The 19,563-nt window shown below is 40.9% G+C and overlaps 1 protein-coding gene across 9 annotated transcripts in view; it reads left to right on the top strand.

Annotated features, from left to right (window-relative positions):
- Positions 1 to 19,563, top strand: part of ATF1 (activating transcription factor 1) — an 87,859-nt gene that overhangs the window by 46,612 nt on the left and 21,684 nt on the right. For 2 of the 9 annotated variants that reach the window (XM_032876798.1, XM_032876799.1), the window contains exons 3-4: positions 8,298 to 8,417; positions 10,832 to 10,932. In XM_032876798.1, the coding sequence (XP_032732689.1) occupies positions 8,298 to 8,417; positions 10,832 to 10,932 (221 nt within the window). Of the gene's footprint in view, positions 1 to 3,001; positions 3,028 to 8,297; positions 8,418 to 10,831; positions 10,933 to 19,563 lie in introns of those variants that run through there. The other 7 variants (XM_032876804.1, XM_032876803.1, XM_032876800.1 and 4 more) reach the window with 6 other exon arrangements.

The raw sequence follows: 19,563 nt of genomic DNA, 5'->3' as shown, positions 1-19,563 counted from the left end.
ATTTATTTATTTTTGAGAAAGAGAGCGATAACAAGTAGCCAGAGCGCGGCAGGGAGAGGGAGAAGCAGGCTCTCCACTGAGCAAGGAGCCCGATGTGGAACTCTTTAACAGTTGACACTTGAGTTGCTTCCATACCTTAGCTGTTGTAAATAATGCTGCAGTAAACATAGAGGTGCATATATCTTTTTTTTTAAAAAAACGATTTTATTTATTCATTTGAGAGAGAGAGAGACAGAGCAAGCAGAGGGAGAGGCAGAGGGAGAAGCAGGCTCTCCACTGAGCTGGGAGTGTGATGTGGGGCTCGATCCCAGGACCAGAGATCATGACCTGAGCTGAAGGCAGATGCTTAACCATCTAAGCCACCCAGGCGCCCCAGAGGTGCATATATCTTTTTGAATTAGTGTCTTTGTTTTCTTTGGGTAAATACCCAGTAGTGGAATTACTGGATCATAAAACAGTTCTACTTTTTAATCTTTTGGGAACTTCCATACTGTTTTCCACAGTAGCTGTACCAGCAGTGCATGAGGGTTCATTTTTCTTCATATCCTCACCAGTGTTTGTTACTTCTTGTCTTTTTGACTGTAGCCACCTGCCAGGTGTAGAGTGGTATCTCATTATGGTTTGGGTTTGTGTTTCTCTGATTATTAGTGATTTCTGAGCATCTTTTAATGTATCTGTTGGCTACTTGTATGTCTTTGGAAAATGTTTATTCAGGTCCTCTGCTCATTTTTTTACTTGAATTATTCCTGGTTTTGAATTATATAAGTTCTTTGTAGATTTTAGATATTAACACTTATCAAATATATATTTGCAAATATCTTCTCCTATTCAGCGGGTTGCCTTTTTGTTTTCTTGATGACTCCTTTGCTGTGCAAAAGCTTTTTATTTTTGTATGGTCCCAGTAGTTTATTTTTGCTTTTGTTTCCCTTGTCTGAGGAGACATATCTGATCAGCACGGGAGTTTTGACCTGCTCCGTTTCTGACCTGGGCCAGTTCACCCCTCCTTGAGCAACCTGGTGGTCCCCTGCTCCTGGGTGGTCACCATACCGATGCCAAACTTAGTGCTGATACCCAGTCGGCAAAGTGCACTACAGAACTCCTGGGCTCAAGCGCTCCTCCTCCCTCAGCCTCCCGAGTAGCTGAGACTTTAGGCGGGCACCACTGCACCCAGCTGAGGAAACATATCTAGAAAAATGTTGCTAAGACTGATGTCAAGAAAATTATTACCTAGGTTTTTTCTTTTATTAAAGTTAATTATTTTTAAGATTTATTTTTATTTATTAGAGAGAGAGAGAACATGAGAGGGGAGTGTTCAGAGGGAGAAGCAGACTCCCCGCTGAGCAGGGAGCCTGATGTGAGACTTAATCCTAGGACTCCAGGATCATGACCTGAGCCCCCCAGGTGCCCCTAGGTTTTCTGTTTGGAGTTTTATGGCTTCAGGTCTCAAATTGAGGTATTTAATCACTGTGAGTTTATTTTTATGTGTAGTGTAAGAAAGCGGTCCAATTTTATTTTTTTGCATGTAGTCGTCCTGTTTTCTCAGCACTATTTGTTGAAGAAAGTGTCTTTTCACCATTGTATATTCTTTCTTGGTAGTAGGTTAATTGACCATATAAGCATAGGTTTATTTTTGGGCTGTTCTTTTGTATTGATCTATGTGTCTGTTTTTATGCCAGTATCCTATTGTGTTTGAATACTATATAGGTTTGTAGTATCTTTTGAAATCTGGGATAACTTTGTTACTCTTTCTTAAAGATCACTTTGAATGTTTGGGGTCTCTTGTGTTTCCATACAAATTTTAGGATTATTTATTCTAGTTCTGTGGTAAATGCTGTTGGTATTTTGTTAGAGAGTGCACTGAACCTGTAGATTACTTCAGGTAGTATGAAAATTTTAACAGTATCGATTCTTCCCAATCCATAAACATGGCGTATTTTTCCATTTGTTTGTGTCGTTTCAGTTTCTTCCATCAGTGTTTCATAGTTTTCAGAGTATGGGTCTTTCATCCCCTTGTTTAAGCTTATTCCTAGGTGTTTCAGGGTTTTTTTAAAAGATTTTATTTATTTGTCAGAAAGCAGAAGCACGGAGAGCTGCAGGCAGAACAGGCAGAGCAGGCAGAGGGAGAAGCAGACTCCATGCGGAGCAAGGAGCCCGATGTGGGGATGGATCCCAGGACCTTGGGGTCATGACCTGAGCCGAAGGCAGATGCTTAACTGACTAAGCCCACCAGGCATCCCTTTTTTTTTTTTTAATGGCGATTGCCAAGGGGTTACCAAAGAGCCAGAGGGAGGGGAATAGGAAGTTACTGCTTAATGGGTACAGAGTTGTTATTTTGGGGGGAGGGGGCATTTAAGTAATCTCTACAATCAGTGTGGGGCTTGAACCCACAACCACAAGATCAGGAATTGCATGCTCTACTAACATGTAACCCAGTGCTTATTACTGATGCAGTTGTAAATGGGATTGATTTCTTGTCTTTCTGCTACTTCATCATTAGTGTATAGCAGTACAACAGATTTCTGTATATTAATTTATATCCTACAGCTTTACTGAATTTATCAGTTCTCATAGTTTTTTGGTGGAGTTTTTAGCCAAATATGGTATGTCATCTGCAAATAGTGCCATTTTTACTTCTTTCTTACCAATTTGGATGCCTTTTATCACTGTTTCTTGTCTGATTACTGTGACTAGAACATTCAGTACTATGCTGAATAAAAGTAGCAAGAGTGGTCATCTTTGTCTTGCTCCCAATCTTAGAGAAAAGGCTCAGTTTTTCAATATTGAGTGTGATGTTAGCTGTAGGCTTTTCATATGTGTCTTTTATTGTGTTGAGGTGTATGCCCTATAAATCCCCTTTGTTGAGAGTTTCTGCCATGAATGGATATTGTATTTTGTCAAATACAGTGGCATTTGCTGAGATGATTGTATAGTTTTTATCCTTTCTCTTGTTAAAGTGATGTATCATGCTGACTGAATTACAAATATTGAACACCCTGGCATCCCTGGAATAAATCCTACTTGCTTATGGTAAATGACTTTTTTTTAATATATTGCTGAATTCAGTTTGCTCATACCTTATTGTGGATTTTTCCATCTGTGCTCATCAGAGATACTGGCCTGTAGTTGTCTTTTTTTGTAGTGTCTTTGTCTGGTTTTGGTATCAGGGTAATGCCGGCCTCGTATAGTGAATTTGGAATTGAGAAAAATAGATGTTAAGTCTTCTTTATTTTTTAAAAAATTTTTAAAGATTTTATTTATTTATTTGACACGGATAGAGACAGTGAGAGAGGGAATACAAGCAGGGAGAGTGGGAGAGGGAGAAGCAGGCTTCCCGCTGAGCAGGGAGCCTGACGTGGGGCTGAATCCTAGGACCCTGGGATCATGATCTGATCTGTTAAGGCAGGCGCTTAACAACTGAGCCACCCAGGCACCTAGCTCTTCTTTAAATGTTTGGTAGAATTGGCCTGTGAAGTTGGCCCATGACTTTTGTTTGTTAGGAGTTTTTTTTTTTAACTACTGACTGAATATCATTAGAAGTAATCAGTCTATTCAAATTTACTATTTGTTTCTGATTATTTTGGAAGATTATATGTTTCTAGGAATTTATCCGCTTTCCAGGTTGTCTGATTTGTTGGCATATACATATTCACAATATTCTCTTAAAATCCTTTGTATTTCTGTGGTGTTGGTTATTTCTCTTCTTTCATTTCTGATTTTGAGTCCTCTTTTTTGTCCTGATGAGTCCTGCTAAACATTTATCAGTTTTGTTTTATCTTTTCAAAGAATCAATTCCTGGTTTCATTGATCTTTTCTGTTTTTTTTTTTTTTTTAAGTCTCTATTTCATTTATTTCTGATCTAGTCTTTATTATTTCCTTGTAGCTTTTAGCTTTGGGCTCTGTTCTTTTTCAAGCTTTCAGGTGTAAGGTTAGGTTGTTTGAGGGTTGTTTTGTTTTTGTTTTTCCCCAAGAGAGGCCTGTTTTGTTACGAACTTTCTCTTAAAGCTGTTGTGGCTGACGTCTGTTTGCTTTCAACCCAGTTGACTGTAGTGACTCCGTTTTCCTGCTGTGAGCTTGCTGGGCAGAGTTCCGACCGGGCATTGTTGAGTCTGTCTGAAGCCTCTCGAGATAGACGGGGTTCGCAGTCATGCTGGCTGTCTGCACTTAGTCTATCTGCCCAGCTACAGGCCCACCAAAGGTTTTGTTTGTGCTCTGCCCCCTGAGAGGTTTTGGTTGGTGGGTGGGTCAGCAGTCAGAGTAGATGTCTGCAGTTTGTCTGTTTCTCCCTGCATGGCCGGCTGCAAGGTTTGGTGCTGGAAGTGTGCACACTGATTTATGTGGTTATTTTCCCCTCTCCCCAGGGTAGAAGTCACTTTGGAGCTCCTGAAGTTAAGCCCCACTGGTTTTCAAAGCCAGATGTTGTGGAGACTTGTCTTCCTAGTGTGGGTCCCCTGTGCATGGGGTGTCTCGTGTAGGGTATGATCCTCTTGCTGTCTGTGCTTCTCAGTGTCTCTGCCATTTGTCATTACTCTCCCCCGGGGTGTTGGTTTTCACCCACCTCTCTGCTCCTCCTGCCCTTTACAAGGTGGCCTCCTCTCCAGGATGGTCTGTTCTGCCAGTCTTCAGGTCATGTTCAGAGTTGGTTGCACAGATGAAGCTGTTATCTTCGTGTGTCTGATGGATGAGATGAGCTCAGGATCCTTCTACTCTGCCATCTCCCTCACAGTGCACACACATACACTTCTCAGCCGTTTGTTGAGCCAGGATCCAAGTAAGAGACATATATGTAGGCTCTTTCTCTTTACCTTTCCCCCCATCCGTTGTTTTTACCTTATTACTTAATCTTCTCTGTAACTGTGAAAAAGATAGTATTAGTTCTGTTTATGAAGGAGGAAGCTGAGGTCCTGAGAGGTTAAGGAATTTGCTTAGCATCACAGAGTTAGTGAGTGCCTTTAGCTGAAAATCAGCCCAAGCTTACTGTCTCCGAAGCCGATGTGCCTTTATGGAGTTAAAAGACTGGATTTGGGCACCTAGATTTGTCATTTGGTTAAGTGTCCCAGCTCTTGATTTCAGCTCAGGTCATGATCTCAGGGTATGAGATTGAGCCCTGTGTCAGGCTCTGCACTGGGTGTGGAGCCTGCTTAAGATTCTCTCTCTCCTTCTGCCTCCCCTACCCGTCCAAAAAAAAAAGACTTTGGATTCAAACTTCGACAAAACAGAGGAGTCTCCATGACATTTTACTAGCTGTCTGCCCTCCCTCACCCAAGTGTTTACAGTCCAAGGATTCCTGAATTAGGTGGCTAAGGAGCATACTAATTTTTGTCTAGTTTCCTATATGTAAGAGGAACTTCGGGCTCATCTACCCCAGGGTGTGAGAGGAAATCAAAGGGTGTTCGTCCAACAGCTCCCAGTTTAACCAGAGAAACTCCAGAAAAGTCCTTTTCTTTCTGCTTCCTCTAACCTCTCTCCCTTATAAGAGAAGTTCTGAGGTTGCAGTCATAGTGTACTGAAGGGCACTGTTCACTGCGGTAACCACTAGGCACAGGTAGATATTTCCATTTTAATTTATTTAAAATTAAGTAAAATTGAAAATCAATCCCTCAGTCACACTGCCCACATTTCAAATGCTTAGTATTCACATGTGGCCGGCCAGTGACAGCTGTATTGGATCCTGCAATATAGAACACTTCTACTGTTGCAGAAAGTGGTTAGTCCTGAAACGTAGTGTGTGGAGGTAGTCATGTGTGTTTCAGCCTTATGTTAACACTTTCAGAGTGATCCCAGATTTAAATTACGAAGTTTGAGAGTAGGGGGTGGGAAAATACCAGGCTTTGGGACCCTGAATAACGAGCATTTTGTGAGGTTAGAACAGTGAAAATAAGGGGGAGGGATTCCTAATAGCTACTACAGAACCTGGTACCTTTTTCCCACCTGCCAGACCCACAGTCCACACAAAAATCACAAGGATTGCCAGAAACCCTGGATGAATGATTGCTTTTATCTTTGTAGAAATGTAAATTAATCCTACCACAAGCTCTCCCTATTACTTGAGTGACTGGTTTCAGTTTGGGTCTAAAAGGTAAGGGGCATTCATTTATTTTTTTCTGAGTATAATGGTAACTCTAGAGCTTGACTCTTAAGATTTGTGAATTTTAACTCTTTAATTTTTGTATCACCTTACTGGGGTGCTGTCAAAGAGAAAAAGAGCCAGACATATGTTAAAGGTAGCAAGACAGATTTCATTTAGAGAGACTGCAGCAGAAATTGAGTTCAGATCTACTGAAACAAAAGGTGAGAATCTTCTTATTTATTTTTCAAAGATTTTATTTTTTTATTTGACGGAGAGACCGCAAAAGAGGGAATACAAGCAGGGGGATTGGGAGAGGACAGGCTTCCTGCCAAGTAGGGAGCCCGATGCCAGATCCCAGGACGCTGGGATCATGACCTGAGCCGAAGGCAGATGCTTAAGGACTGAGCCATCCAGGCACCCCAAGAACCTTTTTAAATGCTGGAATGTACTAAAGGAAAAGTACCGAAGATGTTAGGTTGGTCAATGTGATTAGGCCATCTGTGTTTGCTAATTGATGTTTATCAAAGTTAAGACTTCTACTGTCCCACAGAGACTGGGAGACAAGGGCCCTATTCTTCCTGATTACGTTTCAAAGGGATGGCTCCCCAGTTCTTGAGAAAAGAGATTTCTGGGTTGTAGAAGATCTGTATCTCAAGGATCAGAGAAGGGATTTATAACTGCAGGTTTTCTAAAATAAATGCTCTAAGGAAAGCGAAGTCAGGGACCTATAGTCAGGTTTACGGGAGAACAAACAGTAAGTTTTGAGGGGAGCATTGAGCCTTCTCAGGCAGGCATTTTAAGGGGGTAAGGGTGATCCTAGGGACATGGCCTTAAGCTGATAAAAGCTTTGTGATGGGAGAAGTTGATGGAGTTGTTTGTCCTGAGAGTTTGCAGTTCTCAGTACCTGGATAACGTTTTATATACAAAATTTCATGACCTGGACATTTTGGGGAATGATGAGGCTGGAATTTAATCCCTTCTTGGGAGGGGGAAAAGAACCTTCAGTGAAGGGAATAAGGCATTGTTTGGGGAGCTGTCAGGAAGTGGACTTACAGGACCTGAGAAAGCGGCCTTGGATTCTATTTTGTTTTTTAACTCCAAGATGAATAGTATGAACTAGTGTAATCCACAGGAAGGTGAGAGATCACTGTTAACTGTAAAATATAAAAAAGCTTCTTGGGAAAACCATAAGTGACTCTTAATCTCACAAAACAAACTGAGGGTTGCTGGGCAGAGGGGGGTTGGGGGGGGGTTATGGACATTGGGTAGGGTATGTGCTATGGTGAGTGCTGTGAAGTTTGTAAACGTGGAGATTCACAGACCTGTACCCCTGGGGGAAAAAAATATATATATATATATATGTTTATAAAAAATAAAGTTATTAAAAAAAAAAAAAAAGCTTCTTGGAAGAGGAAGAACTTGAGCTGAACCTTGAATGATGGGTAGGCTTTTCTTGGTTTAGCATTTTATTATGGTATATCTGTGAAACCCCATCAGATTTCCATAAAAATAAATTACAATCTCACAATTGGATTAGTTATTTTTAAATATTTTTCTTTAAAAACATGGCTCAAAGTAGGTATTTCTCTTTTTTGACTCTAGATTTCTGGATTGGTTTTCAGCCAGATCGCTTCAGATTAACATGTTCTAAAGAGCCTCCACTTTTTTTTTTTTTTTAAGATTTTATTTATTTGTCAGAGAGAGAGAGGGAGAGAGAGCAAGCACAGGCAGACAGAATGGCAGGCAGAGGCAGAAGCAGGCTCCCCGCCGAGCAAGGAGCCCGATGCGGGACTCGATCCCAGGACGCTGGGACCATGACCTGAGCCGAAGGCAGCTGCTTAACCAACTGAGCCACCCAGGCGTCCCGAGCCTCCACATTTTTGTACAGTCAGTTCTCTGCCTAAAATCTTCCAACCCCCACCCACATTATGCACCTTCAGGGAATTGTTTATCCTTCGAGACCCAGATGAAGTAGTGCCCTTTCTTTGCTCCTGTAGTACAGTATTTTCTGTTTTTTTCCTCACCTATTATAGCTCTTAGTTTGTTGTAATTCGTTTGTAATGTCAACCTCCTAGTATAGTGTCTGGCCCCTAGAAGATACCTAATGTTTAATTAATAGATGTGGTTAAATAGTAAGCTCTGAAATGTGTTTTCCAGTGTTAAGAACTCAGCTATCTTACGTGCATAGGTATAATACGTATTTGTTAACTGAATTTTTATTTGTTCTTAGATGGCATTAAGAGGATCTGCGCCAGTGACAGTTATACCTCTTCCTGGAGAGCAAGGACAGGTTCAGGGGGTCATCCAGACAGCTCAGTCTTCTGTAATTCACCCACCACACGTGCAAACGGTACAAAAATTCAAAGACTTAGTGGTTGAGAGAGGGGACTTTTATACCCTGAGTCTCTGGACACAATGAAGTTGCTGTAGTTGCAGTATTATAAACCAGGATAATAAAGTTGTCTTAGAAATTAGACAAATGGACAAATGAGGCAAATAGAAAAGTTTGCGAGTTTCTATTTTCATGTATTGACTACGCAGTGAAAAAGTAAGACAGTTTGGGGGGAAGTTATTGCTCAGAAATGAGACCTCCTTAAGGGAAAACACCTTTTTGTCCCGTGGTATCTTTCATGAAAAGGAGAATTCTGAAGCAAGGGCAATGGTGTTAGTGTCAGCAAAGGAAGAAAAATGCGTCCCGTATGTTTTGTGGAGGTCAGATAGGAGAGTTCTCTCTAGTAGAGGCAAGTTCTTACTTAGGTCTCTCTACCTTCATATTACCAGTTGAGAGCAGTAGAAAGGAAAGCAATCCCAGGTTCTTTTTTCTTTCTTCTCTTTCTCCCCATTTTATCTTCTGGCTCCCTGGGTCGCTGATGCGTTTGGTCATTCCTCATTTTTTCCTGCTGACTATTTATAAAGTACCTGGCTCTGTTGTCTCCTCTACAGCTGTGTCTTGAATGTGGTTTTCCTGTACAAAAGGTGGCTACTGCATGGATTTTTGAGTTTTATATGAAGATTTTACTCTTGCTTGCCAGTGCTGTCATTAAAAAGAAATACTTGATCTTAGTTATATAAGTAATCTTTTAGTTCCAGAAATTATTTTCTTGAGTTCAGTAGGAGACTTTGGAGTAAATTTAGGGACAGTGCGAACAGTTAAAGGTTTAGGTTAGATTGGTATATCCATGATGCTTGAGGAAATACAATAATATAATATCCGTTACTATTGGTTAATTATTACAGGTCGTGACCAGTTCATGCTTTTCTACCAAAAGATACAGATTTAATATAAGATATAAATAAGATATAAACAGTTGCACACTAGAACTTGTTTTTGAAGGAGATTATAGAATATAAAACAAATTTCCCTGGAAACTTAAGATGTAAGTCTGATTCCTTTAGGGGAAGGCTTTCTGTAGATAGTAATGTAGAACACTGATTTGTTAGTGTCCTTTCTGGAAGCCTGTTTGGGTTATTTTATTTTTTAAAATAAAGATGAAATCAGGTGTCACAGTGCAACTTTGGATTAATGTTGGGGACTTTTTTTTTTTTTTAAGATTTTATTTATTTATTTGACAGACAGCGATCACAAGCAGGCAGAGAGGCAGGCAGAGAGAGAGAGAGAGGAGAAAGCAGGCTTTCTGCCGAGCAGAGAGTCCGATGCGGGATTCGATCCCAGGACCCCGAGATCATGACCTGAGCTGAAGGCAGAGGCTTAACCTGCTGAGCCACCCAGGCGTCCCTAATGTTGGGGACTTTTAATATATTTTAGAAGTTGAAAATAACTTGTTTTCTTAATAGTAAAAATGTAACAAATTTGCATGCGGTTATTGTGCTGACACATTTTTAAAGGCTTATTATTAATAGTTACCATTTAATATGTGCTTGCTATATACCAGGCGCTAAGTCCTCTACATGTATTAACTCATTTAATTATCAAGTGAAATAAAGCCTAATAATTAGTACAGATTTCTAAATTGCATGTTTATATCCACCCTTGCCAGTGACCGCCATCTTGCTAACCCTAATGAGCTGTTCTCAGTCCGTGTTTCACTTTACCTGTTAGCATCACTTGACATAGTTGATCATTCTTTTTAATACGCTGGTTTTGCTAGCTCTCTAGGGTATGTCACTTATCTGGTATTCTTCCTGTCTCAGTGGTGGCTTGTTCTTGGTCTTACTTGCAGGTTCCTCCCCTTCCTCCCCACTATTAATGTGTTCCTGGGTTTTGTCCTTGGTTCTCTTCTCTGTATATTGAGCTCATCCAATCTTACGGCTTTAAGGATTTCTAAAGAGCTCTCCCAAGTTTATATGTCTAGCCCAAGACCTCTCCCTGACTCAAAGCCTTGTATATTTGGCAGTCTCTGCAATGTTATTATCTAATAATTTGAAAATTGTTGGATTTATAATAGTGCTTCAAAGTTGGCATGTCCAGAATCCAAATCAGATTATTGATTTTTTTTAAAAAACGGAGTAATGTGTATCAGTTTAGAAACAGAGTGGAAATCAGAGACTGGTCTTTATAACTCTAGTAAAATAGCATTGCTTTATTTTAGGGATAGACTTTCTTCTTGCTTCTGAGCATGCTGTACTGTATGTTCCTTTAAGTAGTTTGGGTCTCTGAAATAAATGTTGCTTTTTCTTTCAGACCTTAGATTTAATGACAAATGAATTTGTTTGGCAGGAGACAGATCATATTTTCTGAGAGTAAAAATTAAATTGTTTTCCACCTGCATTGTTCATCACGGTAAAACCAGTTCTGTTTTTCAGGTATCATCTTTATCAGAGAGTGAGGAGTCTCAGGACTCATCAGACAGTATAGGCTCCTCACAGAAAGCTCACGGGATCCTAGCACGGCGCCCGTCTTACAGGTGAGTACTCCACCTTTCAGAGCCTGCACGTGTGATACCACACCAGCAAGTTGGAGTGGTGCTGTGCAAAGCAAAGTATATAAAGAGGGAGCATGTGTCTGTGTCACGTGGGAAATGTTGAGAGAGAGATTTGAGCCAGATTATGAAGGGCCAGATTGCTGTCCTGAAGAGGAATTTAGTCTTATCTTCTGGCAGAGTACTAGATTGCTGTATTTACTTTTAGATAGTTAACTTTAAGAGCTGTGTGAAAGAAGAACTGTAGACTTAAGGAACCGAACTAGCTTCTGTTCCCTTTCTTAGCTTCCTAACTCTGGGCCTTTGTCCCATTGCTGAAATACATTTTTCTGCATTCTTTGTAACTCCTGCAATACTTTAAGCCTTATTTCTTCCTGGAAGTCTTCTGATTACCTTCTTTCCAATTCCTAAGACCAAGTTAGGCCTTTCCTTGGTGGTGTTTCTTTTAATGACCCCTGTTACGGTATTTAGCTCCTCCTGTTGGAATACCAGCTAATACTACATGGGCCAGAGGCGCCTTTGCTGGCTCAGAAGAGCATGCGACTCTTGGTCTTGGGGGTCATGAGTTCAAACCCCATGTTGGATAAAGAGATTATTAAAAAGAAATAAACTAAAAAAAAAAAAAAATACATGGGCCATGCTCTTAAATAATTTTTTGCATTGTAGAGCGACCATGTAAGAGTAGATGCTCAGCGACTACTTGTGAAAACAGCTAGAAGGTAGGAAGAAAGGGAGACAGAAAAGGATGAAATGCTGTCTTTGAAAGCATATAAACAAATGCAGTTAAGATTTTAGATATCAAAGAACACTGTTTAGGGTATAGTCATTCCTGCCTGGTGGAATAAATAGGAAAGATTTCATAAAAGATGTCATTTGGATCACCAGCAATCTGAAAAATTTAGGGATGGGGAGAAGTTTGGTAGCAGGAGAAGGGCTTCGGCTGAGGGACAGTGTAATCACAGTATGATATGAAAGAGGTTGGCCCGTTTTGGAAATTGGGAACTTAAGAGGAGGTTTAGCAAGAAAAGGTAAACAAGAGCCAAATTTCTTTGAACCTTATTACCATGTTAAGGAATTTGGACTCTATTGAATAAACGGTTAATGAACAGACAAATATTGTCTCTGAATTTGGGGGGGGTGTTGAAGAAGAAACCCTACTTAAAATGAGCTTATAACCTGAAATTATAAAAAGTTGAAAAATCCATTTTTAGCAAGCAGCAGGAGATACATAAATAGAATGAAACTACCAAAGAAATTCAGAGAGTAAAATACAATTGCTAAAAACTATTGAGGAATTCTAAGTGTTATACAACAGATTAAGTATAATTAAGAGAATTAGGGACCTGGGAGTTATCCTCCAAGTAAGTGACCTAGAATGTCGAAGAGCACTGCCAGCGGCTTTTCTTTAATGACTGAAGTTTCTTTCTTTTTTTTTTTTTTTAAAGATTTTATTTATTTATTTGACAGATCACAAGCAGGCAGAGAGGCAGGCAAAGAGAGAGGAGGAAGCAGGCTCCCTGCTGAGCAGAGAGCCCGATGCGAGGCTTGATCCCAGGATCCTGGGATCATGACCTGAGCCAAAGGCAGAGGCTTTAACCCACTGAGCCACCCATGCACCCCATGACTGAAGTTTCTAAAACATGAATCTGTCAGCTTCAAAAAGCAAGATCCCAAACAAGATAAATCTAGATGTAACTTATTAAGTAAAACTGGAGAACACCAAAGATAACAATGAGATCTTAAAAGCTTTTGGGGGGAAAAAAAAAAAGATTGGGACGCCTGGGTGGCTCAGTTGGTTAAGCAGCTGCCTTTGGCTCAGGTCATGATCCCAGCGTCCTGGGATTGAGTCCCACATCAGGCTCCTTGCTCGGTGGGGAGCCTGCTTCTCCCTCTGCCTCTGCTGCCACTCAGCCTGCCTGTGCTCACTTGCGCTCTCTCTCTCTCTCTCTCTCTCTGGCAAATAAACAAATAAAATCTTTAAAAAAAAAAAAAAAGATTACTAGAAAAGAATGACCATTAGACTGACAACAGGTTTTTTTTTTTTTTTTTTTTAAAGATTTTATTTATTTACTTGACAGATAGGCAGAGAGAGAGGAGGAAGCAGGCTCCCCGCCAAGCAGAGAGCCCGATGCGGGACTCGATCCCAGGACCCGGGGATCATGACCTGAGCCGAAGGCAGAGGCTTTAACCCACTGAGCCACCCAGGTGCCCCTTATTTGAGAGAGAGTACACATGTGTACATGCACAGGCAGGGGGAGGGATAGAGGGAAAAACAGATGCCCCCTAAGCAAGGAGCCCAGCATGGGGCTTGATTCGAGGGCTCTGGGATCATGACCTGAGCTAAGGCAGATGCTTAACTGGGAGCCACCCAAGTGCCCCTAGAAAATAAATGACAAGAGAAAGTAACTCTCAGTCTGGAACTTTATACCCAACTGAAAAATCACTCTAAAATAATGGTGAAATAAAAATCATTTCAAACCAATTTAAGAAATTACTAAAGGGTATAACCTCAGGAAGAAGAAAATTCCATCCAAATGGAAGGAATGTGAATATAAGGGAAAATGGTGAGCTAACAGATGCACTGACTTTTGACTTTTGTAAGAACTGTTGATTTTTAGAACGATAAGAATAATCAATTTTGGTAGCTTAAAAACAAAATACAGGGGCACCTTGGTGGCACAGTCAGTTAAGCATGTGACTCTTGGTTTTCGGCTCAGGTCGTGATACCAGGGTCATGAGGTTGAGCCCTGCTCAGTGCTGAGTCTGCTTGGGAGTCTCTCTCCCTCTGTTCCTCCCATTCCTTGTGTTCGCTCTCTCAAATAAATAAATAAATAATAATTTTTTTTTTAATGCAAGGACTTTTACCAGGCAGAAACATGTGGTTACTTATATGGTATTGATTAGACTTAACCTTAGATTATTGGACGCAGTCTCCAAACAAGGGGGCTTTCCCAGCACAAAACAGCTCCTGGATAAAATGCTTGGTAATACATTGTGCATTTATAGGAAATAATAAAAATATCACTGCCCGCAGTAAACATAAAAATCGTATTCATAATATAAAATTTAGCCTAATTGGCTTTATTAAATAATTCATGAATTGGACAGCATCCCATTTAACAAGTAGAAGGGAGCTTTGAGGAGCTATACAAAATGGAAGGCTTCAGGGTGCCTGGACAGCTCAATCAGTTAAGCATACAGTTCTTGATTTCAGCTTAGCTCTTGATTTCAGGGCCGCCCCCCTGCCCCCCGCGTTGTCCCCACGCTGGGCATGGAGCCTACTTACAAAAGAGGGCTGGGGAGCAAAATGGAAGTTTTCTATATAGGAAGGAGGGTGGGGCAAGAGTTAGAAGTGAAAGGATTGTTCCAGTCAAGGTCTCTTTCCTTTAGGGGAAACTGCCAGGGGTTCTTAGCATGCAGATTCTAGAATCTTTCTTGGGGGGATGGAGAGGACCCATATGACAAATTACCTCACTGATCCTCATCTGAAAATTTCTGACTGACTAGTTGTGACTACATTTATGTGGGAGGAGGCGGAGACTGCAGTTAGATTAAGTCCAAGTTTGGGCACTCGGCCTAAGTGTTGCCATTTTGAGCCTTTGGTTTTCTTTTTAACAGCTCCTTTCTTTTGATCAGACTCAGCTTAACTGAGATGTGATCAAATTTTAACGCATTAGTTCTGCTCTCAGCACTGGAACGTTCTTGTAGTTTTTGTTTTCCCTTTGTGTGATATCCAGACTTCTTTTTTTCTTCTTCTTCTTAATCTTTGTGATATTCACAGGTCACAGCTTCAGATTCACATTGCTTTGTGTTTCAGTCTTTTTCTCTTTTTTTTTTTTTAATTTATTTTTTTGAGAGTGAAAGGAGGAGGAGCAGGAGAAGTAGGGTCCCTGCTGAGCAGGGAGCCTGATGTGGGGCTCGATCTCAGAGTCCTGAGATCAAAACCTGAGCCAAAGGCAAACAGTTGGGCACCTGGGTGGCTCAGTTAGTTAAGCGACTGCCTTTGGCTCAGGTCATGATCCCGGAGTCCCGGGATCGAGTCCTGCATTGGGATCCCAGCTCCTTGGGGAGTCTGCTTCTCCCTCCGACCTTCTCCCCTCTCATGCTGTCTCTCACTCACTCTCTCAAATAAATAAATAAAATCTTTAAAAAAAACAGCAAACGGTTAACTGAACCTGAACCCAGGTGCCCATTACGTTCCAGTCTTAAGTGAGAGCATTTATTTGGTGGTTAGCAGCTATGAACATCCCTTCAGAGCTTTTGAAAGGGCACCTTGGGTGGCTCAGTTGTTAAGCATCTGCCTTCAGCTCAGGTCATGATCCTGGGGTCCTGGGATCAAGCTCCGCATCAGGCTCCCTGCTCCACAGGAAGCCTGCTTCTCCCTGTCTCACTGTCCCTGTCAAATAAATAAATAAATAGCTTTTGAGAGAATACAGTGCACACAGAAGGTTGTTGTGATTACTCTAAGTAGAATAATTGACAGTATTTGAAGTGCATCTTAGAGCTATGGTCCCCAAGACCTAAACCAATCAAAAATAAGTTAAAGAAAGAACCTCATGGAAGGAGTCACCTTTTTTTTTTTTTTTTAAAGATTTTATTTATTTATTTGACAGACAGAGATCACAAGTAGGCAGAGAGGCAGGCAGAGAGAGAGGGAGAAGCAGGCTCCCTGCTGAGCAGAGAGCCAGATGTGGGGCTCGATCCCAGGACCCTGGGATCATGACCTGAGCCAAAGGCAGAGGCTTTAACCCACTGAGCCACCCAGGTGCCCCTGGAAGGAGTCACTTTTTAAGGCAAATGTCTTGTTCTGTGATTTTTGTAATTGACTTTCAGCTTCTCCAAAAGTGTTAATCCAGGCCCAGCAGCAGGTGGTGTTGGCTACAGCATAGACGACACCTTGCTCAGCTAAAAGATGTATCAAGAGCTATTCTGTTATTGAGGATAACTTTGGCTAGAGGGTTTGCTATTACTTTAGCAACAGATAATGCAATTAAAGTATGAAGGGTTTTTTTTTTTTTTAAAGATTTTATTTATTTATTAGAGAGTGTGAGCACGAGCAAGGGTGAGGAGGTAAAGGAAGAAGCAGACTCCCCATTGAGCCAGGAGCCAGATGTTGGGCTCAATTCCAAAACCCTGAGATCATGACCTGAGCCAAAGGCAGAGGCTTAACCTACTGAGCCACCCAGGCACCCCTGTGAAGTCTTGATCCATCATCTTGGGTGGAAGCAGTCTACCTTGATGTAAGCCACTTCTCCTTGTCAGTTGACTCAGGGATCTCCAGCATCTGTTTCGGACCACGTGTCAGGCAGCCCCTTCTTCAGCTGGGTCGTGTCCCCACAGCTGCCTTCTGGTTTTGCAGCAGTGTCAGTAGTCAGGAGCACTTGGTAAGGTACTTTCCAGCAGGGCTTTAGAGCTGCGTGTTTCTGTTTTTATTTATTTTATAATCTTTCCAAAATACTGGTCACCAGGCTCCAGACTGTGACCAACAGGATCCTTCCTTTAACCTGTTGATGATAGGCTTTAGTATAAGACATTGAAGATTTCACAGTAACTGGTCATACTAGCACGAGACAACCAGGAATCAGCAGAAAGTCATATGCTGATAACCGCAGTATCCCAGAGACTGTCTCCTCTGGAGGGAGTTTGAGCAGAGCCCGTGGCAGCACCTTGGGCCAAGGGAGTCCAAGCAGTTTTCTCGAGCTTAGAGCCTTTGAGAATTTCATTAGTTCTTTCAACCTTGCCTGATGATTGAGGGTGACAGGGGCAGTGATAAATTCCAAGATGCTGGTAAGGCCTTTATCAAGGCTTGAGTGATTTGCCTAGTGAAGTAGGTGCCTCAAAGGAACATATAGCCCAAGCGGGAAACATGTTTTCTAAAGGTTTTGTTCGTTTTCCCCTGCTGCAAGACTAATGCCCTCACACTGGCAAACTTCAGTCTGTCTCCAGAAAACACACACACAATAATAAGAGTATATTGATGACCCGTAGTAGGTGGCAATGAAGTCCAGCAGCAGGTGTTCAGAGTCGTTGGAAGGAGGAGGCTTGAGGCCTCTGGAAACAAAGTTTTTCTAGGATTGTAGAAAATTTCCAGGTTAGACATCGATGGTAAACTGTTTCTGCTGTCTTAGAGAAGTCTCCACACCATAATGTCTATTTATAATTTGAGTCTTCTTAAAGATACCATGGTGGGTGAAGAAATGTAAAAATGAAAGAATAGATTTGCCAGAAAGTGGGAAAGAACCCAGTGGCCCATCTTGGGTTTCTCATAGCCTTAACTACTCCATCTTAATTTCTCTGATGTAGGAGTAGGCTGTGGGCCATGTTTAAGGACATCATGACAGCAGAAGTCTGGCATTGAAGGGCCATTTTTGCAGAAGCAGAATAAACTTTATCCACATGTGCCACAGTCTTACAGTAGAAAGGCAGCTTAAAATTACTTAATTTGACAGTGCTTACCATGTAGTTGACATATCAAATAAACCTAATTAGTTTAACAAATTCTTCTTTGATATTCCAGGTCAAAAATACTTTTTTTTTTTTTAAGATTTTATTTATTCATTTGACAGACAGAGATCACAAGTATGCAGAGAGAGGCAGGCAGAGAGAGAGAGGAGGAAGCAAAGCAGGCTCCCCACGGAGCAGAGAGCCCGATGTGGGGCTCGATCCCAGGACACTGGGATCATGACCTGAGCCGAAGGCAGAGGCTTTAACCCACTGAGCCACCCAGGCGCCCCAAAAATACTTTTCGAACTTAATTTGGGGGATTCCTGGCTGGCTCAGTCAGTAGAGTTTGTGATTCTTGATCTCAGGATCATAAATTCAAGCCCCATGTTGGGTGTAGAGATTCTTAAAAATAAGATCTTTTTTTAAAACTTTAATTTTGGGAAGTTTTTCAAAAATATGAAAACTTTTGGGGCATGTGGGTGGCTCAGTCAGTTAAGCGTCTGCCTTGAGCTCAGGTCATGATCCCGGAGTCCCAGGATGGAGTCCCACATAGGGCTCTCTGGAAGCCTGTTTCTCCCTTTATCTCTGCTCCTCCTGCTTTACCCCACTGCTGTGCGCTGTCTTGGCTCATTCTCTCAAATAAAGAAAATCTTAACTATGTATATAGGAACATTTGAAAAGGAAAAGAAAACCCTATTTCTTGAAAAGATTTTTTATTTATTTGAGAGAGAAGGAAAGCCCTATTTTTGAAAGGTTTTTTAATTTTATTTTTTTTGTTAGAGCACACACGCGGGGGGAGGGGCAGAGGGGGAGAGAATCTCCAGTGGGTTCCCAGCAAGCAGAGCCCAAGAGCTCCGTCCCACCAACCCAAGACTGTGCCCTGAGCCAAAACCAAGAGCTGGACGTTCAACAGTCTGAGTCCCCCAGGTGCCCCTCAAAAATAGGTTTTAAAGCACTTGCCTAAACAGAATCATAGATCATTATGAAACTTTAAAAGGTAAAGAAATTTTCACAATTTTACCAATATCAGACTAGAGAGAAAACCAAATTCTAATTTTGCACCGTTACTTTTGATATTAAAACTCATTTTTTAAAAATAAATGTATTTTAATCTTAACGAGCTGGACCGACCACACATTCCTTTTCAAAGATTCCTCTGCCACAAAACTTCTAGAACTTTTTTTTCCTCCATTGTGATTTTGTCCTATGTTTTTCTTCCTTAGACAACCAGCCTCATTTTAGGACCAGAAAAAAAAAAAGTGTATTTCTCCTTCACTGAAAGCATATCCTACTTTCCTGGTATATGGAGATGTTTTCTTTATTATTAGTTTTAGTTACACATATTAATTAGAATTCTTAACCTTTAGAAGCCTTAATTCCTAATGAAAACTAAGAAGTAATTGTGAACTGTTATAAGCATTCTTTAAATTTACAAATTAATACATTTCAAAATTTTCAAAAGCATATCTTTAAAATTTTTCCAGTGTAGCATTAACATATCTAAGTATCTTTTAGTCTCTCTGTAATAAGCCAGAAGTAGATAAACCTTTGTTTATTAATCTTGCAGTATTTTGTCTTACTTGGAATGATTTAGATATTGACTGAGTTTAGGTTTTAACTCATTTAATCTAATTCAGTAAAACTTTGAAAGTTAATCTTAAACTTTAAGATTTAACTCCCCCCCCCAATAAATGGGGAAAACTATTTAAATTGACCTAATATCACTGAAAAGTTCAATTATAAATTTTTATCTTGCATACATCTATTTAATTTGTCTTTAATAATTATGTATATAGATTATCTACAAAAACTTCATTAAACATTAGACAAAGCCAGCCATTATCCTAAGCTATTATTTTTTGTTGACAGAATAAGAGATAACAGGGACCTACACAGAATAAGTTTCCTATTTAATGTGGATGATTCTAAAGACCTGTCTGTCCACATAGCCTTTTCCCCTTTTGTTTTTTTCTTGATAAGAATTACCTCCATTAAGGGGAGCCTGGGTGGCTTAGTCCATTAAGCATCTGCCTTTGGTTCAGGTCATGACCTCCAGGTCCTGGAATCAAGCCCCACATTGGGTTCCCTGTTCAGCAGGGAGCCTTCTTCTCCCCTGTACCCACTCCATGTTCGCTTGTCTTGCTCATGCTTCCTTTCGGTATCTTTGTCTCA

This window comes from Lontra canadensis, unplaced genomic scaffold (assembly GCF_010015895.1).
Source record: "Lontra canadensis isolate GAN:19392208 unplaced genomic scaffold, GSC_riverotter_1.0 scaffold59, whole genome shotgun sequence".
In the NCBI taxonomy this organism is placed as follows: Eukaryota; Metazoa; Chordata; class Mammalia; order Carnivora; family Mustelidae; genus Lontra; species Lontra canadensis.
Note: the sequence above shows the minus strand (reverse complement) of the source record. Positions and strands in the feature narration are given on the sequence as shown.